The sequence below is a fragment of the Carassius auratus genome, chromosome 32, assembly GCF_003368295.1.
Source record: "Carassius auratus strain Wakin chromosome 32, ASM336829v1, whole genome shotgun sequence".
Classification (NCBI taxonomy): domain Eukaryota; kingdom Metazoa; phylum Chordata; class Actinopteri; order Cypriniformes; family Cyprinidae; genus Carassius; species Carassius auratus.
Window position 1 is genome coordinate 17,185,441 of NC_039274.1, and position 25,534 is coordinate 17,210,974.

Sequence of the window (25,534 nt, forward strand, 5' to 3'; positions counted from 1 at the left end):
ACGCAATGCGCTACCATATATAAAAATATGTACTAGAGGATTTACCCATTTACTAGAGGAAGCTGACATGGCAAACACACAAATATTTCTGAAAACAAAGACTACAACTGTGGCATGTATGGTCTAAGCTATTTTTTAAACGGCTGGATCCCAGGAAGACATTCAGAAACATTAAAAGAGACCTTTAGTGCATTAACATTATTCTTGCAAATAGATTAAAATGCTCTCGTTTTAGCGTGTCATAAATTGTAGTATGAGCCATTTAAAAAAAAAAAAGAAAGCTTCTAATTTTTATTACTTACATGCATGGATTGCCCTGAGGCACATGAATAATAAAGTGTCACTTTAAGAGCATATTATCAATTCGATCCCAAAAGTGTCTATAAAAACAATTAAAAGCGGCCAACTCACTAGTAAATAATATCTGAATAAGTCGAGAAGTTTTCCTGCCCACTGAGAGACTCGGGTTTCGTGATCTGTGCTGAACAACCACAAACAGACAAGATCCCTCGGGTCCCAAGTCAAAAACAAATCAAACTGAATATAAAAAAGGGGATAAAACGCAATGCTCCGTGCACTTCCTCTAAAGGTTTATTTGGGACAGTGCTCTTGAACAGAGAAGCACTGAAATAATTGGATGCAGTGAATTACTCTCAGAAGGGAGATGTGATGTCTGCTGTGAGAGGACGCCGTCGGCTGAGAGAACAGATTGAAGTTCAGGATTAGTGCTTGAACTAATAATGTTTATGCATAAAGTATGAATCGGCATTGTTTGGTCCTTCAATAACGGTTGATAGGAACTTATGAGCCAAACTAAATTTACTACTCCCATAGATCACAGCACAGGACACAACTCTAAAGCCCTTTGAGCTGTTACTACATTACTTAAAGGAACAGTTCAGAGAAAAATAAAATGGAAAATAAAATAAAAAATTGCCATCCAAATCTATTATTTTATGTTTCAAATAGAATAATTCAACAGTGTATGCACGCATCCTTCTGTAAAAATGCAGGGTTTCTTGTCTAAAAGGACCAAAGATAAAAAAAAAAAATTATAATTAATTATAAAAAATATATATATATAAACGAATAAAAGGGCAGTGTGAATTTAGACTATGGGTAATCTCTTTTTCATTTAAAAAAATTAACCTTCAAGAAATTATTATTTGAATATTTTATCAGAGACTTTTATTCGTTGAATGTTTTAATAACAGCTCATCTTTATAAATAGCACTGGTGACCCTCTCTACTGTAAAAGACACTACACCCATGCTACCCACAATCTATTAAACTAGCAATGAAAATGGGACAGATTGTATTCATTTATTTATTTTTTTGCAGTGAATTAATTTTTATTTTTTTGCCTCAATATTACATACTGTATGGAATGTGGATCGTTTTATTCATCTGACCAATAAATTGCGACGTTCAGGCATTTTCCAACCCTTCAGACCTTCATCTCCCGTCCTATATCAGAACAGAGTCACTTTGCTCAACGGGCTCCTTCTTACTGGAGGAACCGTCCAGACTGTGGTCAAAGCGAGCTCTCGGCAGCCCCACAGAGGATTGAAAGTCGGCTCTGTCCCAATCGGTTTGCTCCAGAGTAACTGAAGCTAGTTGTGCGGGATCCAGAGCCAAAGCTGCGTCCTCGGCCTCCTCCGCCATCAGACAGAGCTCCCCCAAAACCTGTCCCTCTTCCACACACGGTCCTCCCTCTGCTTCCCGACCGGAACGTGTTTTTGGGCAGACGGCCGTGTTTCTTTCCACAGGACCCTCCTTCACCTCATTAGTGTGCCTCCCAGTGTCGATGTCAGGAGCGACAGGTGTGTCCACCTGCTCTGGAGCGAGCCACATGTCATCGCCAGCTGTGTCCTGCTCCCTCAGCGACGGCCCTCCTCTTCCTGTCCTGTCATCTGAGCCAATCAGGAGACAGAGAAGATGAGCGGTCAGCGTGTTAGAGCCATGCTAATGACACCCAGCTAACGAGTGATTTACCACCGCGGTTCATGCTACAGCGAGTGTACTGAGCCAGAGATCAACCAGAGAGTGCGAACACTTTTCAGCGGTGTCCGTTTATGCAGTGGTTCTCAACTCTTTGTTTTCATATTCGGAGACCATATTCAAAGATATTGCTGGTACTTCTGCTGTAGAGACTATGCTTGTTTTCAAACTTTTTCATTTACAGAAACTAGGAGTGGTAATATAATTAAAAAAAACTAATCAAGAGAAAATAAATGTAGTTAATAATTGCATTTTGCAATTCCACAAGTTTGATGATGCAATATGAGTTCACAGTTTTCCTTCATTCAGTTTATATCGCACAATTCAGACTTTCATATATATATATATATATATATATATATATATATATATATAGAGAGAGAGAGAGAGAGAGAGAGAGAGAGAGAGAGAGAGAGAGAGAGAGAGAGTGTTTCTGAAAAAAAAAATCAGAAAAAAACAGAATTCTGTGATATATATTTATATTAATGTCAAAATTGTGAGATAAAAATATGTTCTTTTGAGATAAAAATTATCTTTCTTTTCTTGTTTTTTTTTTCTTTCGCTCTAGGCTGGAAACAAATAAACAGAATTACAAGAATTTTATATATATATATATATACACACACACACACACACACACACACTCTGGGCCGCATTAATGCACGGGCCCCGGGCTGGGGGAGGGCCCCGATGATGCCGGAAGATATTGTAATCGGATTTTATAATTCATTGGCGTTCCCTTTAAAATTACGCTTTATCGCTTTGCTTTGAACGCACGTGCGGACATTACAAGTCCTGCTTGCAGGGCCGTAGCTAGTGAAAGGTTGTGACGATTATAGGGGTTCACGAGTGGGGGGTAGGGAGGGGGTGGGGGGCTGGCGATCTAAACCGTCTGGTTGAGGTCAGCCTAAAAAGACGCTCAGGATAGTTGACAGAACGCTGCTGCATGTCACAAAAGTGTATAATTTTCACGTGCTATTAAGCCTTGCCACCTGCAAATTTAACCATTCAAAATACTTTAAAGCATTAAAACGCAAGACATGGAAAAGCTTAATAGAGTTGCTGATTGCTCTCGTGCTGTGTTCGGTGCGCACACGGTGAGAGAGCAGCGTCTCACTGACTGCAACACTGAACCGAGCTCTCGTTTGCGAAGTTCTCCTTTAAGTTCCTCCTGCACTTGAACGAACAAATCACAGTTTAACAAACAGAAAATTCAGCACCGCGGTGTTCTGCTGTTCAGGCTCACGCAGAGAGAGACGTCTTAAAACACTTGAACACCGAATTTGTCTGTTTTTGCTCTTGCCGACATTTACATAAAAAAAATATATATGTAAAAATACCCATCCTAGATAATATGTTCGAAAAAACTGTCGGTTATGTCTTAAGTGAAAGTAAACAGTTGAGAAAAAAAATCTTATATGTATTATATCGGATGCATTCATTGTCTCTTAAAGTGACCGCACCTTATTTAGCTACTAGCTGCTGTAATGTTAATCCAATAAAAGAAAAATGAAAACAATTAATTAAAATGAAGGAACCACACTAAAGCTGTGGATTATAATAATTTTTCGTTGGCGAAATACAGCGAAACAGACGATTTGGTGTCTAAAATGTAAGTCACTTGATATTACGTTCTTGTTTATTAAACTGCATGCTGAATAAAATCATCACGTTTGTAATCATGCTAATATTTGGAGAAAAACGGCACTCTGTGTGTAATATTGGTTAACATAGATATTAAATTATATAAATATGAAATATATACAGGGGCATATTTGAATTCTGAGGCATTAAGACTAAATCACGTGCACAAGTCTAAACACTAGACTACATCACGTAGTGTATGCGTGCACAGAATGGGTGTGTTTTTGTTTTTTGTAAAGTGAGATGCATATTTTTGTATATTCTCATGATGTATTTATTTGCCTAAAAATACACTAAACATGTAATACTATTCTATTACAATTGTAATATATTTTTAAATATAATTCATTCCCGTGATGAAAGGCTGAGTTTTCAGCATCATTATTCCAGTCTTCAGTGATACAATAAATCAATGCTGCTTTTATTTTTTATTTTTTTCAGGACTTTATTGATGATTAGAAAGTTTTGTAACACTATACATTTTACTGTCCCTTTTGATCAAATTATTGCATCTTTGCTGAATAAAACTAGTAATTTCTAAAAGAAAACACCCCAAAACGTTTGAATGCTACTGTATCACGGTTTCCACAGAAATATGAAGCAGCACAACTGTTTTCATCATTGATAATAATCAGACATGTTTCTTGAGCGGTAAATCAGTATATGACAATGATTTCTGAAGATTATGTGACACTGAAGACTGGAGTAATGATGCTGAAAAATAAATGACAGTTTAACAGAGATTCACATAGAAAACTAGTACTTTAAATCATAATATTATAGTTTTTACTGTATTTTTGATCAAATAAACGCAGTCTTGGTGAGTATAAGCAAAAAACTAATTTGAATCTATGATAAATTATTAATTATAATCCTTATGAATTTACACAGAAGGCACACATATTGAAAAAGCAAGTGTCTGTACAAGTACATCACACAAGGGAGTGATATCCACACAGCTCAGGCCCCCAGCCGGGAGAAGAGCGTGACGTCTGCTGGATTACTGACCCGTGTTTGACAGCATTCAGCTGAAAGGTTAAACACCGCAAGCGGCTTATTTGTGGGTCGACAGGAACGCCAAATACAGCTTTACGCAGCGCCATCCATATTAATGGGGCAGTGCCGACCGCAAAACACGCCCTAAAAGTTGGTGAATGTCAGCGAACAAGATTTCAGTAACATTTGCTAAATGCCACGGCATTTGAGAGGGACTGGACGGTCGGATGATCTGACCAATGAGAGCGAGCGTGAAGGGACGGGAGGGGTGGGCCGCTCAGAGAATCAGCTAATTACAGCTCTCTTGGAGAGACCATTAGTGAATGGCAGATTTGGTTACACACCATTACAGCGGCTCACCTGCAGCGGGTCGAGGGCGAGTGGTTTTCTGTGGACGGTGGCTGGAGGACAGAGGAGCGGCGCTCAGAGCGATGGCATCACCGCCTCCTGTTGAACATCACATCAGTTACAGTGAGAGACAGGGAGAAAGGACCGCTGTCAAAGCAAACTAACAACAGGCAGTGGACGTACAACTTCACATTTAAAGCTAAACTAAAAAACAACTAAATAAATGTAACCCTGGACCAAAAAAAACAGTCATAAGGGTCATTTTTTTACGATAATATTTAGCTGAGATACAACTATTTAAATATCTGGAAGCTGAAGGTGCAAAAAAAAGAAAAAAGAAATCTAAATTCTGAGAAAATCACCTTTAAAGTTGTCTAAATGAAGTTCTTAGCAATGCATATTAGTAATCAAAAATTAAGCTTTGATATATTTGTGGTAGGAAATTTACAAAACATCTTCATGGAACATGAGTTTTACTTCATTTCTTAATGATTTTTGGCATAAAAGACAAATCTATAATTTTGACCCATACAATGTATTTTTGGCTATTGCTACAAATATATCCCAGCAACTTAAGACTGCTTTAGTGCTCCAAGGTCACATGTGACTAAAGTGTACCATCGAGTGTACTGACAAGCATTTAAACTAAAATATACTTTAATATCATTTCTACTGAAACTTGTATTTTGTGTTTAAATATATTTACACTTTTGTAATGAAGTTGCAGTTTTGAACATTTAAAATAAATAAAAATAGATTATTTAAAATATAAAATAACTCACTACATTACACATTGTTTATTTTAATATATTGTATATATATATACACAATGGTTTGCAATGTACATTAAATTAAAACTTCCAAAATGCACTTTAAATATACTTAAGTGGCCTTTTTATTTAATAATTGAATATTATATTTTCTGCAATAATAAATTTATACTTAATTACATATTGTGTGAATATAAATATATTTTGTAAATGTAAAAAATAATAAAATGCTGTTTTAATGTCAATTTAACTATATTGCGGAGTAGATGTGTTTCTGCTGCAAATTAGGTGTAAAATAAAAACGTTGCATAAAATACATGGGTTGTAAGTCTTATTAAATGTGTAATTGTATAAATCAACATTTATTTTAAAACATTTATACATATGAATTTGTTTTAAAATAAATTTATATGTATATGTAAATCAATTGCATATTTATACATATTAATTAATGAGTTAAATGTATATATTAAAATTACATAAATTGTAATGCAAACAATTATTTTTTATATATATATATATAAATTTTTCCATACATTCAAATAAAATTACTTTTCTAAACAAATGACAAAAAATTTAAATAGTATGCAAACAGTAAGTAACTTTATATGTAAAATATGTAAAATGATGTGTCAATTAATTTTAATTACATACAAATAAATTAGTTTTTCAATGCAAAAAAAAATGGATTGTAAACCTTATAAAATTGACAAAATATGTAATTTTGTAAAATAAAATAAAAAGAAAATTAAAATGTATTTAAAATTTGTACAATTTATTTTAAGTCAGTTTAAATCTGTTATGGAGTAGCTGGTTTAACACTTATGATGTGTGCAAATTATGTGGTATAAAAATGAAATGTTGCATAAAAGCAGCACAAAAATATGCATTTGTGAACCAACGAAGTGTCTAGTGTCAGACAGAACAAGTGCTTCATTTTGGTGTAAATGAAACACAGCAAAAAAGCATTTATAATACGTCACATTGAACATTATATTGAATTCAATAGCTCTATATTCATACTTAATCTTCCCGTGTAAATGCATTATTTGCAGCTTCTAACAGTTAAAGGAGTTAGATGCAGTTTCTGTACTGCCTTCGCAAAGAAAATTAAAACCCTGGAGGATTTCATCCAAAATCTACCGAGCTCTGCCACACAAAAGGTGAGGGTTTTATATGGTGAAATGACTCAGACGGGCCACTGGAAGACTACAGCCGCCCTCATCTGTCTTCATTAGTACTGGCTGCATGCATCACAGGTTAATGCCATATGTTTCCCACAGGGGACTGAGCACTACACGCTGGAGCCATCATAACACTGTCTGATCCCTTTAAACGCCGCTTTCTAGGGCCACTGTGCTGTGAAATATAATAAACAGAAGAGCAGAACTATAGCTGCACTGTGTTCCCACAAACATGGATTATAAGCAGTGCATAGTGGATACTTAAGTCACATTTAGCCCTAAATATCCTACTGTCTCATATTTCCAAGGCCTCTAAACGATCAACATGATCAAACTCTGTTAAAGACCTGTTGCACACAATCTGCTGTCATGCCTTCTGTCATCTGACTGATAGTTTATTCTTGTTATGATGCAAAAGGCCTTTTAATATAATTGTACAAACGTTCACCTTCAGCTCCAGCTTAACGTGTCTTTTAGCTGCGAGACCTTTTATTTGTTGAAAAATTGTTTAAATGTGAGTATAATAGGAATGTTTGTTTGTTCATCTTTCAATCCTCAGTGTATTGCATTGCATTTTATTAATAAAAAAAAATAACTACACAGCTTTGATTCTAAAACTATAAACATTTAAAAAAAAATTTACTAAGATATATTATTGGGAGATAGAGTGATACGCATTTTATTTAAGCAGTCTGCTAAACAGTACTGTTATATAAATACCTCATTTATTTACATCATAAGCTATCAGCACCATATTCTCACTTTATCATACTATTTGTGCCAAGCCTGATATGTGTGTGTGTGTGTTTATATATATTTTATTTTATTTTATTTTTTTCAGACTATCTATTTTTATGTCTGGCTTTATGATGTTAAAAAAATATTATTGCATTTAGATGACAAAATATCAAATCAGCTTGTATCAGTAAGAAAAAAAAAACTTATTTAAACAGTTTTTCACCACTCCATGAGGTCCCGAAACATAATTGTACTGGATAATAATAATAATAATAATAATAATAATAATAATAAATATGTATATATATATATATATATATATATATATATATATATATATATATATATATATATATATATATATATATATATATATATATATATATATATATATATATATATATTCATTCATTCATTTTTGTTCCACGTGTTCGGAACAGCATGAGATGAGTAAATACTGACAAAATGTCCATTTTTGTTTGAACTATCCTTGTTTAAATGTCCAAACTTTTTGGGAAAACTTCATGAAGATCTCAAAAAAGGCTTTATTTTTAAGAGGCACTGATATGATGCTTTTTCGCTCAACTTTCTTTGTTTGAAAAGGTCATTGTTGTGTTATGGAGAGCGGCGTCTGAGCTTATTAAAAAGTCTGGTTTATTCTGTATGCCGAGCAGCATGGAGCTTCACAGAGCGCTGTGCAAAGCAGGATGGATGGATGAGAGGTGAACCCCAGCTGGCAGCTGCACATCCCTCCGTTCATTCACTGCTTGTCCCGCAGCACACCGAGGAACAAAACCATCTAGCTTTATGGACAAACCGAGCTTTGAGTCACGTCGTACGGCTCAGAAGCCACAGAAGTTGGCGCTAAATTCCTCTCGTGGTGACTTCTGGGAAACTTCAAACAAGAAATGATCTCTCTCACGCGTTGTTTTGTCATCGCGATGGCAGGTACAAAGAGTCGTGAGGGGAAAACAAGTTTAAGTCTGACAGGCTGTTCTGATGGGGAACAAGGAAACAAGTACAGGCTGTCACCTAAACGGACAACATGGGGAAAAAAATATGTCCAAAACTCTCTCTGGAAATAAAGGTGCACTCATTGTGTCCATGTTCCCTTGTTAAAAGAAATGTTAAAAAGTACACTTTGGAATGACTTTAAAATGAAATAATATAGTAAAAAAAAAAAAAAAATGATATAAATATATATATATATTATTATTATTATTATTAAGTGTGACCTGAATGTAATGTTTTCCGACACTTAACTGCATGTTAATTGCAATTAAATGAAAATATATTCTAGTTTAAGTTTATAATAAATGCATTTTCAGAGTGTTTTTTGACCCACTTAAGTAGGACTACAAAAGCAAATTTTTATTTATAATTTCATAATAACTTCTGTTGCTTGAGAAATATCAATCATTTATTGTAAACTAAAATAAACTTTAGTGCAATTTCTTTTTAAACGGTTAATTTATATTAGCGCTATCAAATGATTAATCACAATTAATATAAAATAAAAGTTTTTGTTTACATATGTATACAGCACACACTGTATATGTATGAAAATATTTACATGTACATACATTTATATATTTATATTTTATATTATATATGAATATATTTAATATATAAACTATTTTTTCTTAAAAATATACATGCATGTTTGTATTTGTATACATTTAATAAATATACAGAGTATTTAACATTTGTAATGATGTTGTGATTTAGTATGTTTACAATGTATTAACTTTAAAATAACACTACAGTTAAAATTAAGTACTTTACATCTAACATATTTTAGTCAACACTTACAAATAAGTGTACTTCTACAAAGCACAACAAAAGATTATTAAAACATCTTTTAAATGTACTTTAAAGTAAAACTTTTAATTTGATATTACAAAGTGCACTTTTTAAAAGTGTACTTAAGTGTGTTAAGAAAAAGTCATGAAAGAGTCTCTCTTTAAGTTACTTAAGTGGCCTTGTATTTAATTAATATTGCATTATCTGCAAATACAGTTTTTAAAAATAACATTTTTCAAGAATTGAAGTACAGAATAAGTGCATATTCAACACAATTAAGCATTTATTTTTGTCATGTTGGCCACTATGCCTTATACTGACACCTACTGGCATGGAGGACGCTTCACATAAAAGCATTAGTTATCACCGCTCTGTTAAATGATTTATTTATTTTGAGACCAAATGTCCAAGTGAACATAAACATAAAGCAAGGTCATGTGATCTCATCATGTCTGCCTCATGAGGACACTCACCCCATGTAAAATAAATAATCACTTTTAGGCTCCGGACTGAAGTCTTCATCTCATGCGAGTGCACATCACTTTCAACATAATTACCAAAATCACTATTCGTTCAAGTTTCAAACTTTTTTAATGAGGAAAAAACTAGCCAGTGCACCTTTAACTGATTTCTCCAGTTAGTTTCTGTAAAAGCCACCGACTCTGCCATCCGATCACGTTCACAGACTGAGCTGTGATCCTCTCTCTCATCCACAAAGTTCCCTAATAATACCACATTCCCCAAATGTGTTTGTAATGTGGGCAATCAGTTTCAGTAATGGATGCTTGTCAGTTTTATGGCGGCTGAACGACAGTCTTATGACATGTGAGCGTCTGATCTGTGCTTCAGTCGAAGTGCTTTACTGTCCTCGTGTGGATGGAGACGGTAAGCACTTCTCATGAAGCTGGTGCTTGAATGACTGTTTTAGAAAAGCAGGCCAAACACTTGTTAAATGGTCATATAAGCTATTAATGAAGGGCTCTGAAGCTAAACTAAAATCTGTTCATTAGTGGTGCTTTGCCAAGTCACTTGCTCACCAGTGGATGCCCTGCAGTGAATGGGTGCCGTCAGAATGAGAGTCAGGTAATGTCAGTGTGTTTGTAAGAAACAAATCCATCATTAAGACGTTTTTAACTGATGGACTGGAGTGCTGTGGATTATTGTAATGTTTTTATCAGCTGTTTGGATTCTCATTCTGACGGCACCCATTCACTGCAGAGCATCCATTGATGAGACACTGATGCAATGCTACATTTCTCCAAACCTGATGAAGAAACAAACTCTTCTAAATTTTGCAAAGCCTGATGATGAGTAAATAGTAATTTTTGGGGAACTATTCCTTTATTAATTTACCCATCAACACAGTGGTTTTAAATACAATGAGAGGAGATGATGACGGTTCTCAGCGCGGTTCAGAAATCTAGCATCACTGTCACATGATGACTGACTGTTTCTGGCTGCTTCCTGACGCTGAGGAATAGCTGGCGACTGATTTCACAAATCAATGTCAGTCGTCCCATATATATTTTTGGAAGGAAACTGGCGTGTACCACAGACATCGACAAATGTGGCGTGAATGCATTTATCCTTAACGCACTAAGGACACCTGCTAAATGAATTTAAAAGCATCATATCTCATCATAATGCTACGAATGCCGCTTATTATTAATGAAATGTTTGAACACTCTGTGCTGATCCTTGAAGAGTGCTTGACAAAAACTCCCAAAATAATAGTTTCAGTCATAAGGGAGTTGTCAAAAGTGCTGATATTTGTAAACCGAGTGCTTACTATAACAAATTTATTCAACGAAAAACTACAGCTAAAGACTATCCCTTGCAAAAAAAAAAAAAAAAAAAAAGGACACTTAAGCATACTTCTACTTTTAAAAACAGTGCTTATCACAAAAATAATATAAATTCAATAGAATATTCTTGTGAAATTAATGTTTTTGGACACATAATTATATGTTAAACACAAATAAAGTGCATTTTTGGCCCACTTAAGCAGAACCCAAGTACATCTTTATATGCAATTTCATGTTTACTTTTAAACATAAGTACTTTTACATGAGTACTTTTAAAATATATTAACTACAATATACAGTAATTACTTATTATTAGATTCAATGCTATGATTTTATCCTATTAACAAAAAGGTAGATAGTCAATAGGTATACGGGTAAAAATAATAAATAACACACGCCAAAAAAGAACAATTGTCACAAATACAAAGTGATCAACATTTAAGAAACGCTCACCGGGGAGACTCCAAAACCCTGACATTTCCAGAGTCTTCAGCTTTCTCTCCAAATCAGCAACTCGGTTTCCCAGAATTCTATAGAGCACAATAGAATTAACTCAGTACATATGATCACTATTAAAACATGAGACATATTTTTCTTATAATTTTGCATATGCAACCTGCAGGTATAAATATAAATGATATAAAATGATGTAACTAAAAGAGATTATTCAAGTATGTTTTACAAGCAAATATTCCTACTTAAATTAACGCTTAATCCAATGTTTCTTGCAATTCCTTGTGAAGTTTACTTGTAAATGTAGAGTGTTTTTGGTGAATGATAAAACACAAGCAGTTAGAAACGAACCTGTTGGTCTGTCGCTGGTGCTGAATGATTATGTTCTTCTCATGAATGGTCTCCAGTAAGGCCGTGGCTAAAGACTTCAGGTCTGAGATCGACTGAGGTGTGGCTGGTAAACTGCAACCATTGTCCTCTGACAACAAACCCTGCACTGCAATCATCAGGAACACAGGTGTGAATACATCTACACAAGTGAATTCACTCATATGATTTGCTGAATAGCAACATTTCTTCAACTTCCTTGTCATTTCAGTTCTTTAAGCTTCTAAGGCTAAAGCGATCACATGACCTGAGCACCTTGTTTAGGGGAAAGGACTCCGGTAAGTGCTCTGCTGTTAGACTTGCCAGCGATCTCAGGGTTTCTTCTGCGATCCAGAGCGGTCTATAAAATATCCAGCGATAATGCAAATACAGTGAAATATTACAATGCTGTGTAACTTAAACTCTGATTAAACCTTAAAAAAATGAATAAATCAGAAATTACCTTATATTTCTGAATGTTACTCTTCAACAGACCGACCTCCTCTTGAACTTGTTTGAATCTCTCTTGCAAGTATCTGCAATAAAACAAAACCTTTTGTTGCACGAAAAACTCTAAAAAGTGTGTAATTCAGCCTAAAACTCTGAAATATACTTTCTTTTTTATTCGTAGTGATAGTTCTTATAACTCAATGGTTTAAAAAGTGTGAACCCTAAACAACATTCAGCTTTATTGTAATTCTAAGGTACTTATTTTCGATTATATCTATGGACAAACCTGTTCTCCATGCAGAGCACGTCCACATCGATGATGCGCTTCTCCTGGCCTCCCAGGATGTGGTTCAGCTCGAGGTTGAGACGGTCAGACTTCTCCTTAAACACGTTCCTCTCTGCCTTTACGTCCTGCAGTTCATCGCTCAGCGTCTTCAGACTGTGTTCAAGTTCTTCTCTCTGAAAATAATAACACCAGTGGATATTCTCACAGAGTGCTGTACTTGCAAGAAGTGTAATAAAAGAGGATGGGAATCATATAAAACCTAATGGTATAAAGACGCACATGCAGTGCTGCGTCCTCCAGCTGCCTGACCAGGTCCTCGCGCTCATGAGCGGGGAAATGTCTGACCCCGACTTCATCGTCCCCGAGCCTCTGTTTGGTGATGGTCATTCTTAACAGCTGTGAAGGGAAGACGACAGCAGGGTGTTGAAATGCTTGTGATTTATTTGTATATCGTTAGCTATGCTCCATCCATTTTCATGCAAAATTCAGGATGTTGCATAAAAAATAAAAAAAACTCCAAGATATGCATAAAATCTTAACATGCACCTGAAAACCAGTATTTTTTAATTATGTAAAAACATAAAATAAAATAAAAAAAATACATGGCACATAAAAAAAAATAAAAAATAAAAAAAAAATACAATGCACATAAAATGCAAAGAATCATAGCTACCCAAAAAAATTTGGGATTTGCAAAAAAAAAAAAAAAAACATGACTTTGCCACAATGTATCGTGATCACATAAGTGGATACCAGTTGATCAATCTCATCGCATACCATCTCAGATACTGTTAAAGGTGTTTTGAAATGGATCCACCAAAATTAAATTTGGTGTAATTACCTACCAGAACTATCTCACACGATTGCACCCCTAAACATCAGGACATACAAATGCAAAAATAACCTAACAGGGTTTGTTTATTGTGTGCAGGAATAAAGTTGCACGTTTCCTAATTTCCTGCAACTTACTATTATTTTCTTACTGATCATTTGTGCCATTTTTACAGGAAGTGACAATGTCGTGCTACTGAACACATGGGATGGAAGCGGTGCGTCATTCACAAATGTTTTATGCAATATATTTGAATTTTGTGCACAAGTTTATTCACATCTTTGGACGGAAACCGATCTAGTTTTATGGGTACCTTATTATCTCCCTGTGTCTCGCTGAGCCTCTGAGTCAGTTCCTTTATCTCGTCAGCTAGCTTCTTATTTCTCTCCCTCGAATCCATTAACAACTGAGCCAGATTGACCTGAGAGAGAGAGAGAGAGAGAGAGAAATGCAGAGAGAAGGAGATAGCAATTTCTTGCAAGAACTTAATTGTAAATATCACAATCATCAACCGACCTGGTTACGTTTTTCCGGAGGAAGTGAAGAGTCACCATCCTGAAATTCATCACAAAACATACTGATGAACTATGAAGCTAAGAAACCCTTAAAGAGACATAAGGCATAGTAAGCATGCAGAGACACACAATCAGTTCTCTGTATTTCTTCTTCAAGCTCTGGTGCGTCTCTCGCAGCTGGTTGGCCATCAGTTTGTACTGGTCTCTCTCCTGCTGACAGCTGTCCAGCTCTTTGGACAGAATGAGGAGCGCGTCCTTCTTGCTCTCCAGCTTACGTTTGCATATCAAGAACTGCAGAAATGAAGCACAGAATAAAATATAATAGCAAAAAAATAAATGCATTATATTTAAGCTATAGATAGATTAGACAGAAAGACTGATAGATGAATGGATCACTTTTTAGGACTGAGATATAATAAAACACACATTTCATCTAAACTGAAAACTAGAAAACAATTCAGCAAAACAATATTCATTCATGACATTTTAGGTATTCATCTTGGCCTTCATTCAGAAAAAATAAATAAGCACTATCAAAATATTTAGCTGGTTAATATTTGGCTGATTTGACAAAGAGTGGCCCAATTATAATTTTCTCCAATACAAATTATAAAAGATACTCCAATACTCGTTTTATTTATAACCTAAAAATGAATAATTAAAATCATAAATATTGTTTTAAAGTGACTTGTCATTTCACCAGTGGTTCTTCGCCAACTTCAAAGATGACTCAGACAAGCCAAAACAACTAATTTTCTGAAATTTGGCTGATTTGACAACAACTAAAAATCAATATTTCTAATTTTAATTAATGATTTTAACAACAGTTTATTTTTCCTTTCTTATAATAACACGAGGATATGGTCTTGGAAAAGATAGTCCATTTATATGAGGTACATTTTAACCCGTTTAAACGTCTAATTGTAGACAGTTTTGATTATAAAACTGACACTTCAGACAGCGCCAAACCTCTCCAACACACCACACATGTGATTTCTCCTAAATATTTTAACAAACGCGTGTGTATTGTGTATCTTTGAGTTCAGGTGGGTGGCGATGCAGCGCCATATGGAAACAGTCGTCATCATCATCATCATCATCATCTCCTCTTCATGTTTTAGTGAAGCAGCACTCACCTCGTTCACTAAACCTTGCCAGTCACTTTCACTTCGTTTGGACGAGGTCATCTCCGCCAGCGTTTGGCGATGATATAACGGTTGCAAATCGTAGCCTTTCGCGAGCTTTCTGGATCCGAGAGCAGAAAGTTCTTCCTTCCTCTCAGTCAGTGTTTACTCTCTCGGTCAGCTGGTGCACAAGATCCGGGTCTGTCAAACTCTGACCCAGCGGCGAGGAGCACGACATTAGTGCGGCGTGAGGGAGAAACGGCCACTTTTCAGTAGAGAATCTATCAAACAGTGTGCAATTAAAGGTAGTTTATTTTTCTTTTAGAGCGGTATTTAATATATCCAACCAGCAGATGGCGAAAAACACAAATTAGGAGAAACGTATGAAGACTAAAGGTCAGTTGAGAGGAATACATCAACATTTGTTTTAAATCAGATCAGCCATATATTTGGCGCATAATAAAAACCTTCTTAACACATAACAATAAATAACAACAAACCTCTCTGAATCTTACTGCATAGCACTGAATGTTCGTGATGGGACATTTCACAGTAATGTTAAGAGCAGTTGTCACTTTATAATAACCATCTCTACCAAAGTGTGATTATGAGTAATTTTTAAATGACATCATCATGAGTTTTCCCGCCAATCCCAGTCTCACGAGGTTATAAGGCACTCTCTTTTTTTGTCTCAAAAAAAGACTAAACAGCAACAAACACCACCACAGAAGGTCATAAAAACGTAAATTTTATGCAAGTACAAAATATTACACATTTATTCATATAATTTTCAAAATTATGTTAAAGATTTATGTAACAAAATACATTTTTTAAAGATTAAATTATCTGTATTTTGGTAACTGGGAAAAAAACCTAAAACTACTTAAAAGCCGTGTAAATGTTCAATGTTCAAATGTTCAATATTTATGCTCAGTCACTATGTTGCATTGACGTTCATGATGCCGATTTGATGTCCATATGAACACTTTCCCTGGAGTTCCATCCGCTCTCTTTAGCAAAAATGTACAAACTCCCAAAGAGATCTGGAAATAAAGCCATCAGGTTGATTTTCACAGCATCAGCTTTACTGTGGAGAGAATCACATAAAACACAATTAATGTGCAAGAAATACTTAAACTGAATGTGTTTTCATACAATTCTTTGATACTTCTCTCCTTCTGCCTGTTGACTTGATCAGTTGCTAGTTTATTTGTTGTTCTTGCACTGTCAACACCTTACCAGCCCAGGATTTGATATGCAACATTTTTCTGTAATTCAACGCTCCATTGCCAGTTGTTCCTGTAACTCACTAATGCTCGTGCAGGTTGCGTATAAATCGCAGCAGGCCCAGTGTGTTCTCAGGATAGGCTTTCTTCTTACCGTCCAGTTTCTCCACAAGCTCAGAAGGCAACTGTGAAAGCCATAGTTTTACTCTGATCAATGAATTTCCACATTACTGATTAAAGATTTAAGCTTTCAATTAAAAGCAAGGTCAATAATGTTGCATAAAATAATCAATAACAGCAGTTTTGTTTTTTTTAATGATTGACTTACTTTACTCTTCCATTCAGAAAAGCTCTTCCCCTCGCTGTATTTTGCAATGGCATTAAGGAGCTCCTCATCTGCTTTACGGCAGTTTTCAGCCTCTTTCTCATTTCCCAATATTTTCAGATACCGCACTCTCCTGAGACGATTTCAGAAACATTATACAATCAGCTGTATCATCTATTATATAGAGTCTAAAAACTATACACAAGTAAATTGTGATTGAAAACAGATTGCTTTAGGCTTAGAAGGAACATATTTTGAGCAATGATCATTGTACCTTTCATCAGTCCAGAAGAAGGGGTGTGCGAGGGACTGCTCCACAGTTGGTCTCTCATTTGGATCTTCATTGATCATCCACTCGACGAGATCCTTCGCTACATCATCATCCAGAAGCTCCAGTGAGTATCTTCCTCGTGAAATGTTGTACTCACAATCCACATCTTCACCAAATGGATGGTGTCCTCCAGAGAGAATGTAGTAGATTAACATCCCAGCAACCTTCAGTCAGGAAACAGTGTTAATTCAGAATTAGTACAATTTTAGCAAACTTTGAGTTAATGAATATTGAACACCTGAATGTCAGAGCTCCTCTTGTAGCCAGTGTTGACTTTCTCATTAATGGTCTCCTTTGCCTTCCAGCATCTAGTTCCAGCAATGCTTGTTCGTAAAGTGGTTTCGCCTTGTTTCAGTCGACGACTAATGCCAAAATCAGCCAGTTTGGCTTGTCCTTTTATGTCTGTAACATACAAAAAGTTAAAATGATTTCTTAAAAAGGATTCTAATTAATTTAATCACAGAAGTTAAGCTCCTACCAATCAGGACATTCTGGGGTTTGATGTCTCGATGGAGCACTTTGGTCTGCTGGTCGTGTAAAACCTGTAAGCTGTCAAGGACTTCCTTCACCAGCTTCTTCAGAACCAAAGATCTCTCAGCGCTGTCATCTGGTAAGTGATCTTGGATATATTCCTCCAGTGTGTACTCACAAAGCTGAAGAACAAGGTACCCAAAATGCATATCCTCTGCAAAGTCCACATATCGCACAATGGAGGGACTCTCAAGTTCTGGAAGTCGTAGAAATTCCTCCTCATTTTTAAGGTCTTGGTAATTAAACCTGTTCATTCGTTTCACAGCCACCTCAGTGCCGTCATCCTTCAAACCAAGGAAAACCTGCGTTCCATCACTTCCTTTAGCGATCAGAAATTCAGGGTCAAGAACAAGCGTAAGGTTTCCCAGTCTGTATGTTTTGCTAGCATCAATGTTAGCTAGCTTCTCAAGCTTGGACCTCCAACGACGGCTGATTTGATGCCACCTTCTTGAGACATTTGGGCTCTCTTCAGGTTGTATGAATGGCTGCACACTGGAATTTGATTCCTCAATGGATGTCACTACAGTGTCTTGAACTGGTTCTTCTTTTCCTTCACAATCTTGTGATCTTCTTTTTCTTTTTCTTTTTCTTTTTCTTCTTCTTGCTGCTTGTTGATAGAGCTGCAGTCTCCTCACATAAACTATCCACTGCACTCGAACCCGCTGGACGTCTCAGTGATTCATCCAACTTGTGCAGTTTCTTTTTCATGACTGCATCCATCTCTATCTCTGCAGTGTTTAGTATCATCTCTGGGACAGAGGTCAATGCTACAAGTTTAGGAGCAATGTCATATATATTGGCAAACAGTCCATAGGTCCAAACTCTAATTAGACTTGAATAATCAGGACGTGTGAAAGGCAATAGACTTTTGCACAACTTCTCATAGACAGAAAGGTTTAGTCCCAGTGTCTGCTCAGACGTCTTCTGCATCATGACATTGAGTATCATCAGCTGATTGATTATTGCTCCTTGTACATTTCCAGAGTGCTGAAGACTTTTTGTTAGAATTGACACAAGATCAGTGAATACTGGAGCAGAAACACTTTCACTGACACGCAAAGCAGCATATAAGCATTTCAGTGCAATCAGCCAGTGTTTCTGAGGGATTCTTGGGAATCGTTTGATGACTCCCTCAATGTATCTGTCTGCACTCTTTGTGTCTTTTAAAAACTTGATGGCGCTCTGATGATACTGCTCTGCATCTTGACCAATGACACCGTAATACATCTCAAACAAAACTGTATGAATGAAAGGATGCTCTTGAAAGAAATTTTCCTTATAGATTCTGAAAACTTCTATCTCCTTCTTCGTTCCTACAGCACAAGAAAGAGAGAAGAACTGATGTACTTTCTCAAACATTTGATTCTGTGAAGACAGTCGACTAATCATTCTCTCCACTTTTTTATCAAGCTCTGGATTCACCCCATAGTTCCTTTCAGGTGAAGCTCCAGCTTCTATAAGTGCTTTCACAATGTCTTCACGGTCACGATCAACAGCACATTGCAACGGAGTATAAAATTGAAATCCGTCTGGATCAGCTTTTGCTGCAAGTAATCTTTTCACAATACTCAGTGAAACTCCAGTTGTTAAAGCAGCATAATCTAAAGATGTTCGTCCATTTGTTGATAGTTTGTTTGGATCAGCTGACTCTCCAAGTAGATAAGAGCAGATTTCTTCATTTCTGCATAAAACTGCTGCAGATAATGGAGTAACATCATCGCTCCAGTCTTCAGAAGTGTACAATCCATTAATATCTCTGCCTCTTATTATTTTGCGAAGTTTGTCTGCCTTGTTGTCTATGATGCATTTTATTAGAGGGTCTGTTTTTCTAAGTACTGGCTGAATTGGAATTGGAATTGGAATTGGAAATGTTATCTGGAATTCCATGGATGTTCAAATGTTCATTTCAGTCTGTGGAGAGATGTTAAACACTATTGTCATTATGGACATTTAATACAGCTCATTCTTTAATGTTTTTATTTTTTTAGTTGTGAACTACAGAACAAATCTAAAGACTGGGACGAAATTAACAACAACAACAACAACATTGTTGGGCAACAAATGTGTATATATAAATTCACACACATGCATCTATATATTTAATTAAAAAAACATGTTATATATAAAATATGTATATTTAATATAAATAGGCTATGTATTCATATGTGTATTATAAATATTTTAATAATTAATAGGTCCATATAATAAAACCTTTCCCATGTCATTGTCGTTGTAGGGCTAGTGTTCACCTCTTTAACCAGCAACTAGCAATATTATATAAAAAGAAAAAAACGATAAAACGATATTGAAAACCAATACGCCTATGGCGAGTCCCCGTAAACCACAAATGCAAGCGTGTGTGTACATGTCAAAATTATAATCTAAGCCTATAAAATGTTATTCTGGATATCATTGTGTCCAATTTTTAAAAAGCAAGTGATCAGATCTCTGTAGTTTGTATGCTGCGTTAAGGAAAAAGAGAGAGAAAAATCTGCCATATGACTTAACACTGTTCTGTAAAGCTGAAAAAGTATAGGCTAATTAAAATCTGTAACGTTATTACTCGAGTAACCAGTAATAACGCCAAATGAAAATAATACTTACGCAAAATATTCTATTACTTTTTGTGTGTAATGGTGTTACAAACTCCCCACAGTCTTCAGCTTTCGTGAAAATGAAACTATACGCCCTTCTTTGTTCTTACAGTAGGCTACGTCATTCATTACAGGAACGCGTAAGCAAGATACTCGAATACCATCCCAGCCGGCACATGACCGACCTTCAACGTTGAAATATGGTTGAAATAAGGTCAGTTGTGGTTTCAACGTTGAAACAACGTTGATTCAACGTTTAAAGCTGAATGGTTGAAAAACATCCAGCACATGACCAACTTTCAATGTTGAAATATGGTTGAAATAAGGTCAGTTGTGGTTTCAACGTTGAAACAACGTTGATTCAACGTCTAAAGATGAACTGTTGAAAAACTTCCAGCACATGACCAACTTTCAACATTGAAATATGGTTGAAATAAGGTCAGTTGTTTTAATGAAACAACGTTAAAAATGTTTAATGCTAAATGGTAGAAAAAGGTTAACAAGCTTTTAAATTATTTATATTAAATTATTTAAATTAATTATTATTTTAATAGCATTTAAAAATATTTTAGTCATGATACCTATTCTAAAATCTAAAGGTATATGTTAAATATTATCATCATTAACAACAATAAAACTATACATTTCGCTGCTTTATCAAACTGAAACAACTCCCATTGGTAGTTTTATTTTATTACTTCTATCATGATTGGTTAATCTGGCTGTCATTCAGGAAACTGGACAATGAATCGGTTCGCGCCTTTCTACATTTAAAAATATGACCGTTATTGTCGTCTTTCTGTGAGTGAGGCGGCTAACTGTGAGCTGCTGCTCGTTATAACTTACTGCTCGGTCGGTCCCGAATTATTTCATATTTGCCTGTACATTTTTTATTTATTTTGAGCGAATTTGAGTCGTGACATGTCAATGGAGAACAAAAACTGTGAACACAAGAAGGGTCAGGTGTTCTGGGAGGTCCTGAAAACATCCTGTCAAAATGAGGTAAGAAAATCGCTAACTTTATCTTTATTATCTTTTTAAAATAGTAAAGTATAACCAGAGTTTACAAATGGGTAGTTTAAAGGACATGTAACCTGCAGATAAATAAATACCCGTGTGTCTATTTTTGCATTGCTTTATCACAGATGATCAAGTTAGATGCTCACCTAATGTGTTGCTGCCCAGCAAACATTTGGACGTCTTTTGACCGTTGAAAAGACGTCCATCCGAGACGTCCCGTCATGGTTGAAAAATAGTTCCAAAATGAAAGTTGAACCGACGTCTTTGACGTCTTATAGACGTGAACTGCACGTCTCTTCTGCACGTCCCTGGACGTCTAAATGCGTCGATTTCTGGACGTCGTTGTCTTCTGGATTTTTAAATGCGTTGCTGCATAGTTTAAGTGTATGTATATAAAAGCCTGCATATAAAATAATCACACACCCACTGTGTAACATCGTGCAAGGCTATCAATTATGTCTTGAGGTTTAACACATCTTGACAGAAGTTCAAGATCGGTCCAGTCAGACATGAACGTCCATAAAACATCTTAATCACGTGTACATCACTAACAATAACACATTATTTGTGGTCATATGCAAACAAAGAAGCATGTTCTGATTTAGCACATTTTATTGTTTTTGAACAGTTTAGCATCTGTTAACCAAACTAAAATACTAATTACAAAATACTGAATTATTATATAAAGGGAAAATTCTTTCATTTACTCAAACTCATGTTTCAAACCTGTATACCTTTCTGTGTTCTGACCATATTGTTTTCATGTTTGCTTTACTGGGACAATGACAAATAAGAATCTATGATATCTATGATATGATATTATCTATGATAATATATTTAAAAAATTGTTTTTCAAATGTTATCTTTGTATCCATTTTGGATTTCTGAAATACGTTTACAGGCCTACCATTTTTTAAATCAGAAATATGATTTAATGAGGGGCATCACTGAATAAAAAGTGCTGAAATACTCAATCTTAAAGTCCATTATTATTGTTAAAAATTTATATTTGCAGTGTTTATTAATGTTTTTAATATATAATATAAATCAATATTAATTGCATTTATTTTAAAATACATTAATCATATAATATTAAGAACATTATTAATATTTGAACATGTGGCATAAACACCTTGCAGGAGCCATTGTTGTCTTGTGACAAGAAAATCATAAAACATAAGACCCTCATCATAAAATATGTTTGGAATCATTGCTATTTATGAAATCAAAGTGGGGTAAATGTTTTTAAACTGTATAGAACCAACATTAATTAAAATATTACATTTCTGAGAATGTTTTCTACTAGAATGTTAAAAGATAGTTTATTTTTATCAATTCTTTATTAATCTTGACATTGACTTACACAGTTGTCTCATAAACACAGATATTTGGAAGAATGTTTGTAACCAAGCAGATCTCACAATCCATTAACTGCCACTTTAGGAAAAATTATTACGATCGTAACATGAGGGTGAGAAAATTATGACTATTTTCATTTTTGGGTGAACTATCCCTTAAACACACTACAGTTGTTTGGCTCATTTCTTGTAACCTCCACCCCCATCTCTTCCCGGAGCAAGCTTCAGTTGTTCTGTCATTGCTGCATCCCATTCAGAGTCTCCACCTCTTCACAGCATCTGAGGGAAGAGAATACATGTATTTTTAAAATAAATAAAATAAAACATTTGAGATAAATGACATGCACTTATTTTCAAAATATCTTTATGGTCTACAGCTAAATAAAAAAACCCTTGGACCAAGATGAATGAATCATGAATGAAACATTAGGAAAAAAAGGTGATCAACAAGCATTAGATTTTATTTTTATTATACAAAAGGTGTTATACTTTAATGTGATGCCCTTGAGAAACACTCACAGTGTAACTGTGAGAAAGTGAACAGGACATTTCTGATAAGACAGGAGGGCCGTGATGTCCCCTGAATAATTAATTAAAGCGTACCAATAAAGATCACATAAATATAAGTAACTTTTAGCCTTCTAACTTTAGCTAATTTTAGCCACACTCAGTGAATTTCAGTTGACAACGTGGGCATCATTTCTCTCGGTTCCTTCGTGTCAAACAACTAAAACTCAAGCACGTTAATCAAATAATACAAAATGTACTTACCCCACGGTAGATTTTATGTAATTTATATCGACAAAACTCCCTCCAAGAGCCCTCTTCGAGTCCTCTCCTCCTCGTGGTGGTTGCCTGCTTGATGTACCGGAACTTCCGGAAGAAAGCGAGATCTCGCGAGATAATCTATCCTATCGCGGGATTTTGTAATATCACGAAATACATCAGTATGTTTTGTGTCTACATCTTGGCAGCACCGTTTTGGCAATTACATCCAACTCAGACCGAAATTGTGACCGGGTATATATATCTGTTTTACATGTATATGCATAGATTCCATAAAAATAATAACAACAAATACATAAAACAGGTTGAAATAATGACTAAATTGCAGCATTGCTTTGCAATCACTTAACCACACTGGGCTCTCTGGGTTTAAACAAGATAAAGTGAATATATTTACTTTGTATATAATTTTTTTTTTCCTGCTAGTCTTGCTTGGACATCTTTTCACAAACCATGAAGAGACGTGTAAAAGACGTCAGTGGACGTCTATTCACAACCTCTTTAAAACCTCTTAAAAACTACTTGGTGCACTTTAATTAAATATTGCAGTATTAATCAAGGTGTTTAAGCACAGCTTTTGCATATTCCACAAGGATTTCACAGAGGGTCATGATGGACGTGTAACGCACGTGTAAATGACGTCACTAGGTGACGTCCTCTCACAACCGATTCACAATGCGGGTAAATATTGAACTACACGTATCTAAAAGTCAAAGAAACAATTATACATGAAACCCCATATAACTATAAACGTGTACAAATATATCTGAATGCATTTTTAGGAAATCTTCTGCCATACATATTTCTACCGATTTATGCCGTCCTACCGCGACTATTTTTGGCCGGCCACACGACGTCGCCGTCGGACCAATGTTTGCTGGGTGGTAAGTTATGTGTTAATGTCTGTCTTTTAGAGATTTTCCCATATTTTCCTGATATGAATCCCATGCATTAGGTGTGTTATATATGTTTGTATTCTTATAATAGTTTCAAAGTGTTTTCTGCAACATATAAGTGCAAATGTCGGTATTTAAATAATATAATTTTAATGAATTAATGAAAATGAAAATGAAAAAAAAAAAGGATTGTTTAAAGCCATGTTTCTCAAAGTGTCAGGCCCCCTCTAGTTGTTATGCAGGTGAATCACTAAATTAAACTAATTAATGTTAATATATTTTAACTTAATCTTTGAGTAAGTTTTTTTTTTGCACATTTAAGTATGTTACAGTTAAAGTACAGTACAGTTTTGTAACTTTTGTTACATAATTACATTTAAAATTACATTTTAATTAAAACTTTTTTTTTTCATTTACCTGTGTATGTAAGCACAGTTGTAGTGTTAATGTTCAAACATGGTAAAGTGTCTGACAACAATTAATATTCTTATTAGAATAAAACTGCCTCATTTTTTTAACTGTAGAGCTGTAGCTGAATAGTTTGGTCTACTACGCTGCTGAAATGTAATGTTGGTCATTATGGTGCAACTTAATATTTAATAACAAATATTTTCTGAAGTGGTACTTGGTATAAAAGTTTGAGAACCAGTGGTTTAAAGAAATGGTATAATATGAAATCCTGCTTTTTAAGAACTTTTCAGTAAACCATTTCTTCTTTCCCCTTGTAGAGTCATCGAGGATCCAGTTTATTCTTGAATCATTGGTAAGAAATTGTTCTTCTGCTACATTGCACTGTCACTTCTGCTAGAGATGCTTTGACCTTTTGTGATAGGTTTTGATTGTGCTTAGTTTAATAAAAATGTACTGAATTTGATTTGACTTGTTTTACTACACTGTATTACTAGTGTTTTGATTAAAACAGTGTAACTGGGGGCTCTGAAAACACTGTTTGTGAATAATTTGTTAATATTGTACATTTTCATCTGAATACATTAAAAAAGTGTTTAATGAATAGTGTTGTCCACTTTGTTTCCAACCTCACTGTTACTGAACTGTAAAGTGAAAATATTGTGTGATTTATTTTGCATTCAGTTTTCAGTTAAATATATTTCACAATATCAAAGTTATTGTCAAACATTGTGAACATACCTA

General features: G+C 35.1%; 3 protein-coding genes across 4 annotated transcripts; all 3 read right to left on the bottom strand.

Annotated features, from left to right (window-relative positions):
- Positions 1-1,313: 1,313 nt before the first annotated feature.
- On the bottom strand, positions 1,314-15,515 carry ccdc149a (coiled-coil domain containing 149a). Of its 2 annotated transcripts, XM_026215675.1 has the most exons (12): positions 15,328-15,515; positions 14,321-14,482; positions 14,193-14,231; positions 13,990-14,097; positions 13,124-13,240; positions 12,845-13,017; positions 12,572-12,644; positions 12,385-12,469; positions 12,094-12,238; positions 11,743-11,819; positions 5,002-5,088; positions 1,314-1,913 (listed from the first exon to the last, which is right to left on the bottom strand). In XM_026215675.1, exons 1-12 carry the CDS (start codon positions 15,376-15,378, stop codon positions 1,468-1,470), a joined length of 1,563 nt encoding a protein of 520 aa, XP_026071460.1. In that variant the 5' UTR covers positions 15,379-15,515; the 3' UTR covers positions 1,314-1,467. The 2 variants fall into 2 exon arrangements, with proteins under 2 accessions (XP_026071460.1, XP_026071461.1); XM_026215676.1 differs by lacking the exon at positions 5,002-5,088.
- Positions 15,516-15,614: 99 nt separating this feature from the next.
- Positions 15,615-18,290, bottom strand: LOC113051708 (serine/threonine-protein kinase ppk4-like). Its single transcript, XM_026215677.1, has 6 exons — positions 17,676-18,290; positions 17,436-17,599; positions 17,141-17,361; positions 16,870-16,999; positions 16,626-16,726; positions 15,615-16,402 (listed from the first exon to the last, which is right to left on the bottom strand). The coding sequence occupies exons 1-6, from the start codon at positions 17,980-17,982 to the stop codon at positions 16,270-16,272; spliced, it is 1,056 nt and encodes a 351-aa protein (XP_026071462.1). The 5' UTR covers positions 17,983-18,290; the 3' UTR covers positions 15,615-16,269.
- On the bottom strand, positions 18,281-20,466 carry LOC113052389 (uncharacterized). Its single transcript, XM_026216837.1, has 2 exons — positions 20,333-20,466; positions 18,281-19,639 (listed from the first exon to the last, which is right to left on the bottom strand). The coding sequence occupies exon 2, from the start codon at positions 19,613-19,615 to the stop codon at positions 18,281-18,283; it is 1,335 nt and encodes a 444-aa protein (XP_026072622.1). The 5' UTR covers positions 19,616-19,639; positions 20,333-20,466.
- Between the last annotated feature and the right edge of the window lie 5,068 nt (positions 20,467-25,534).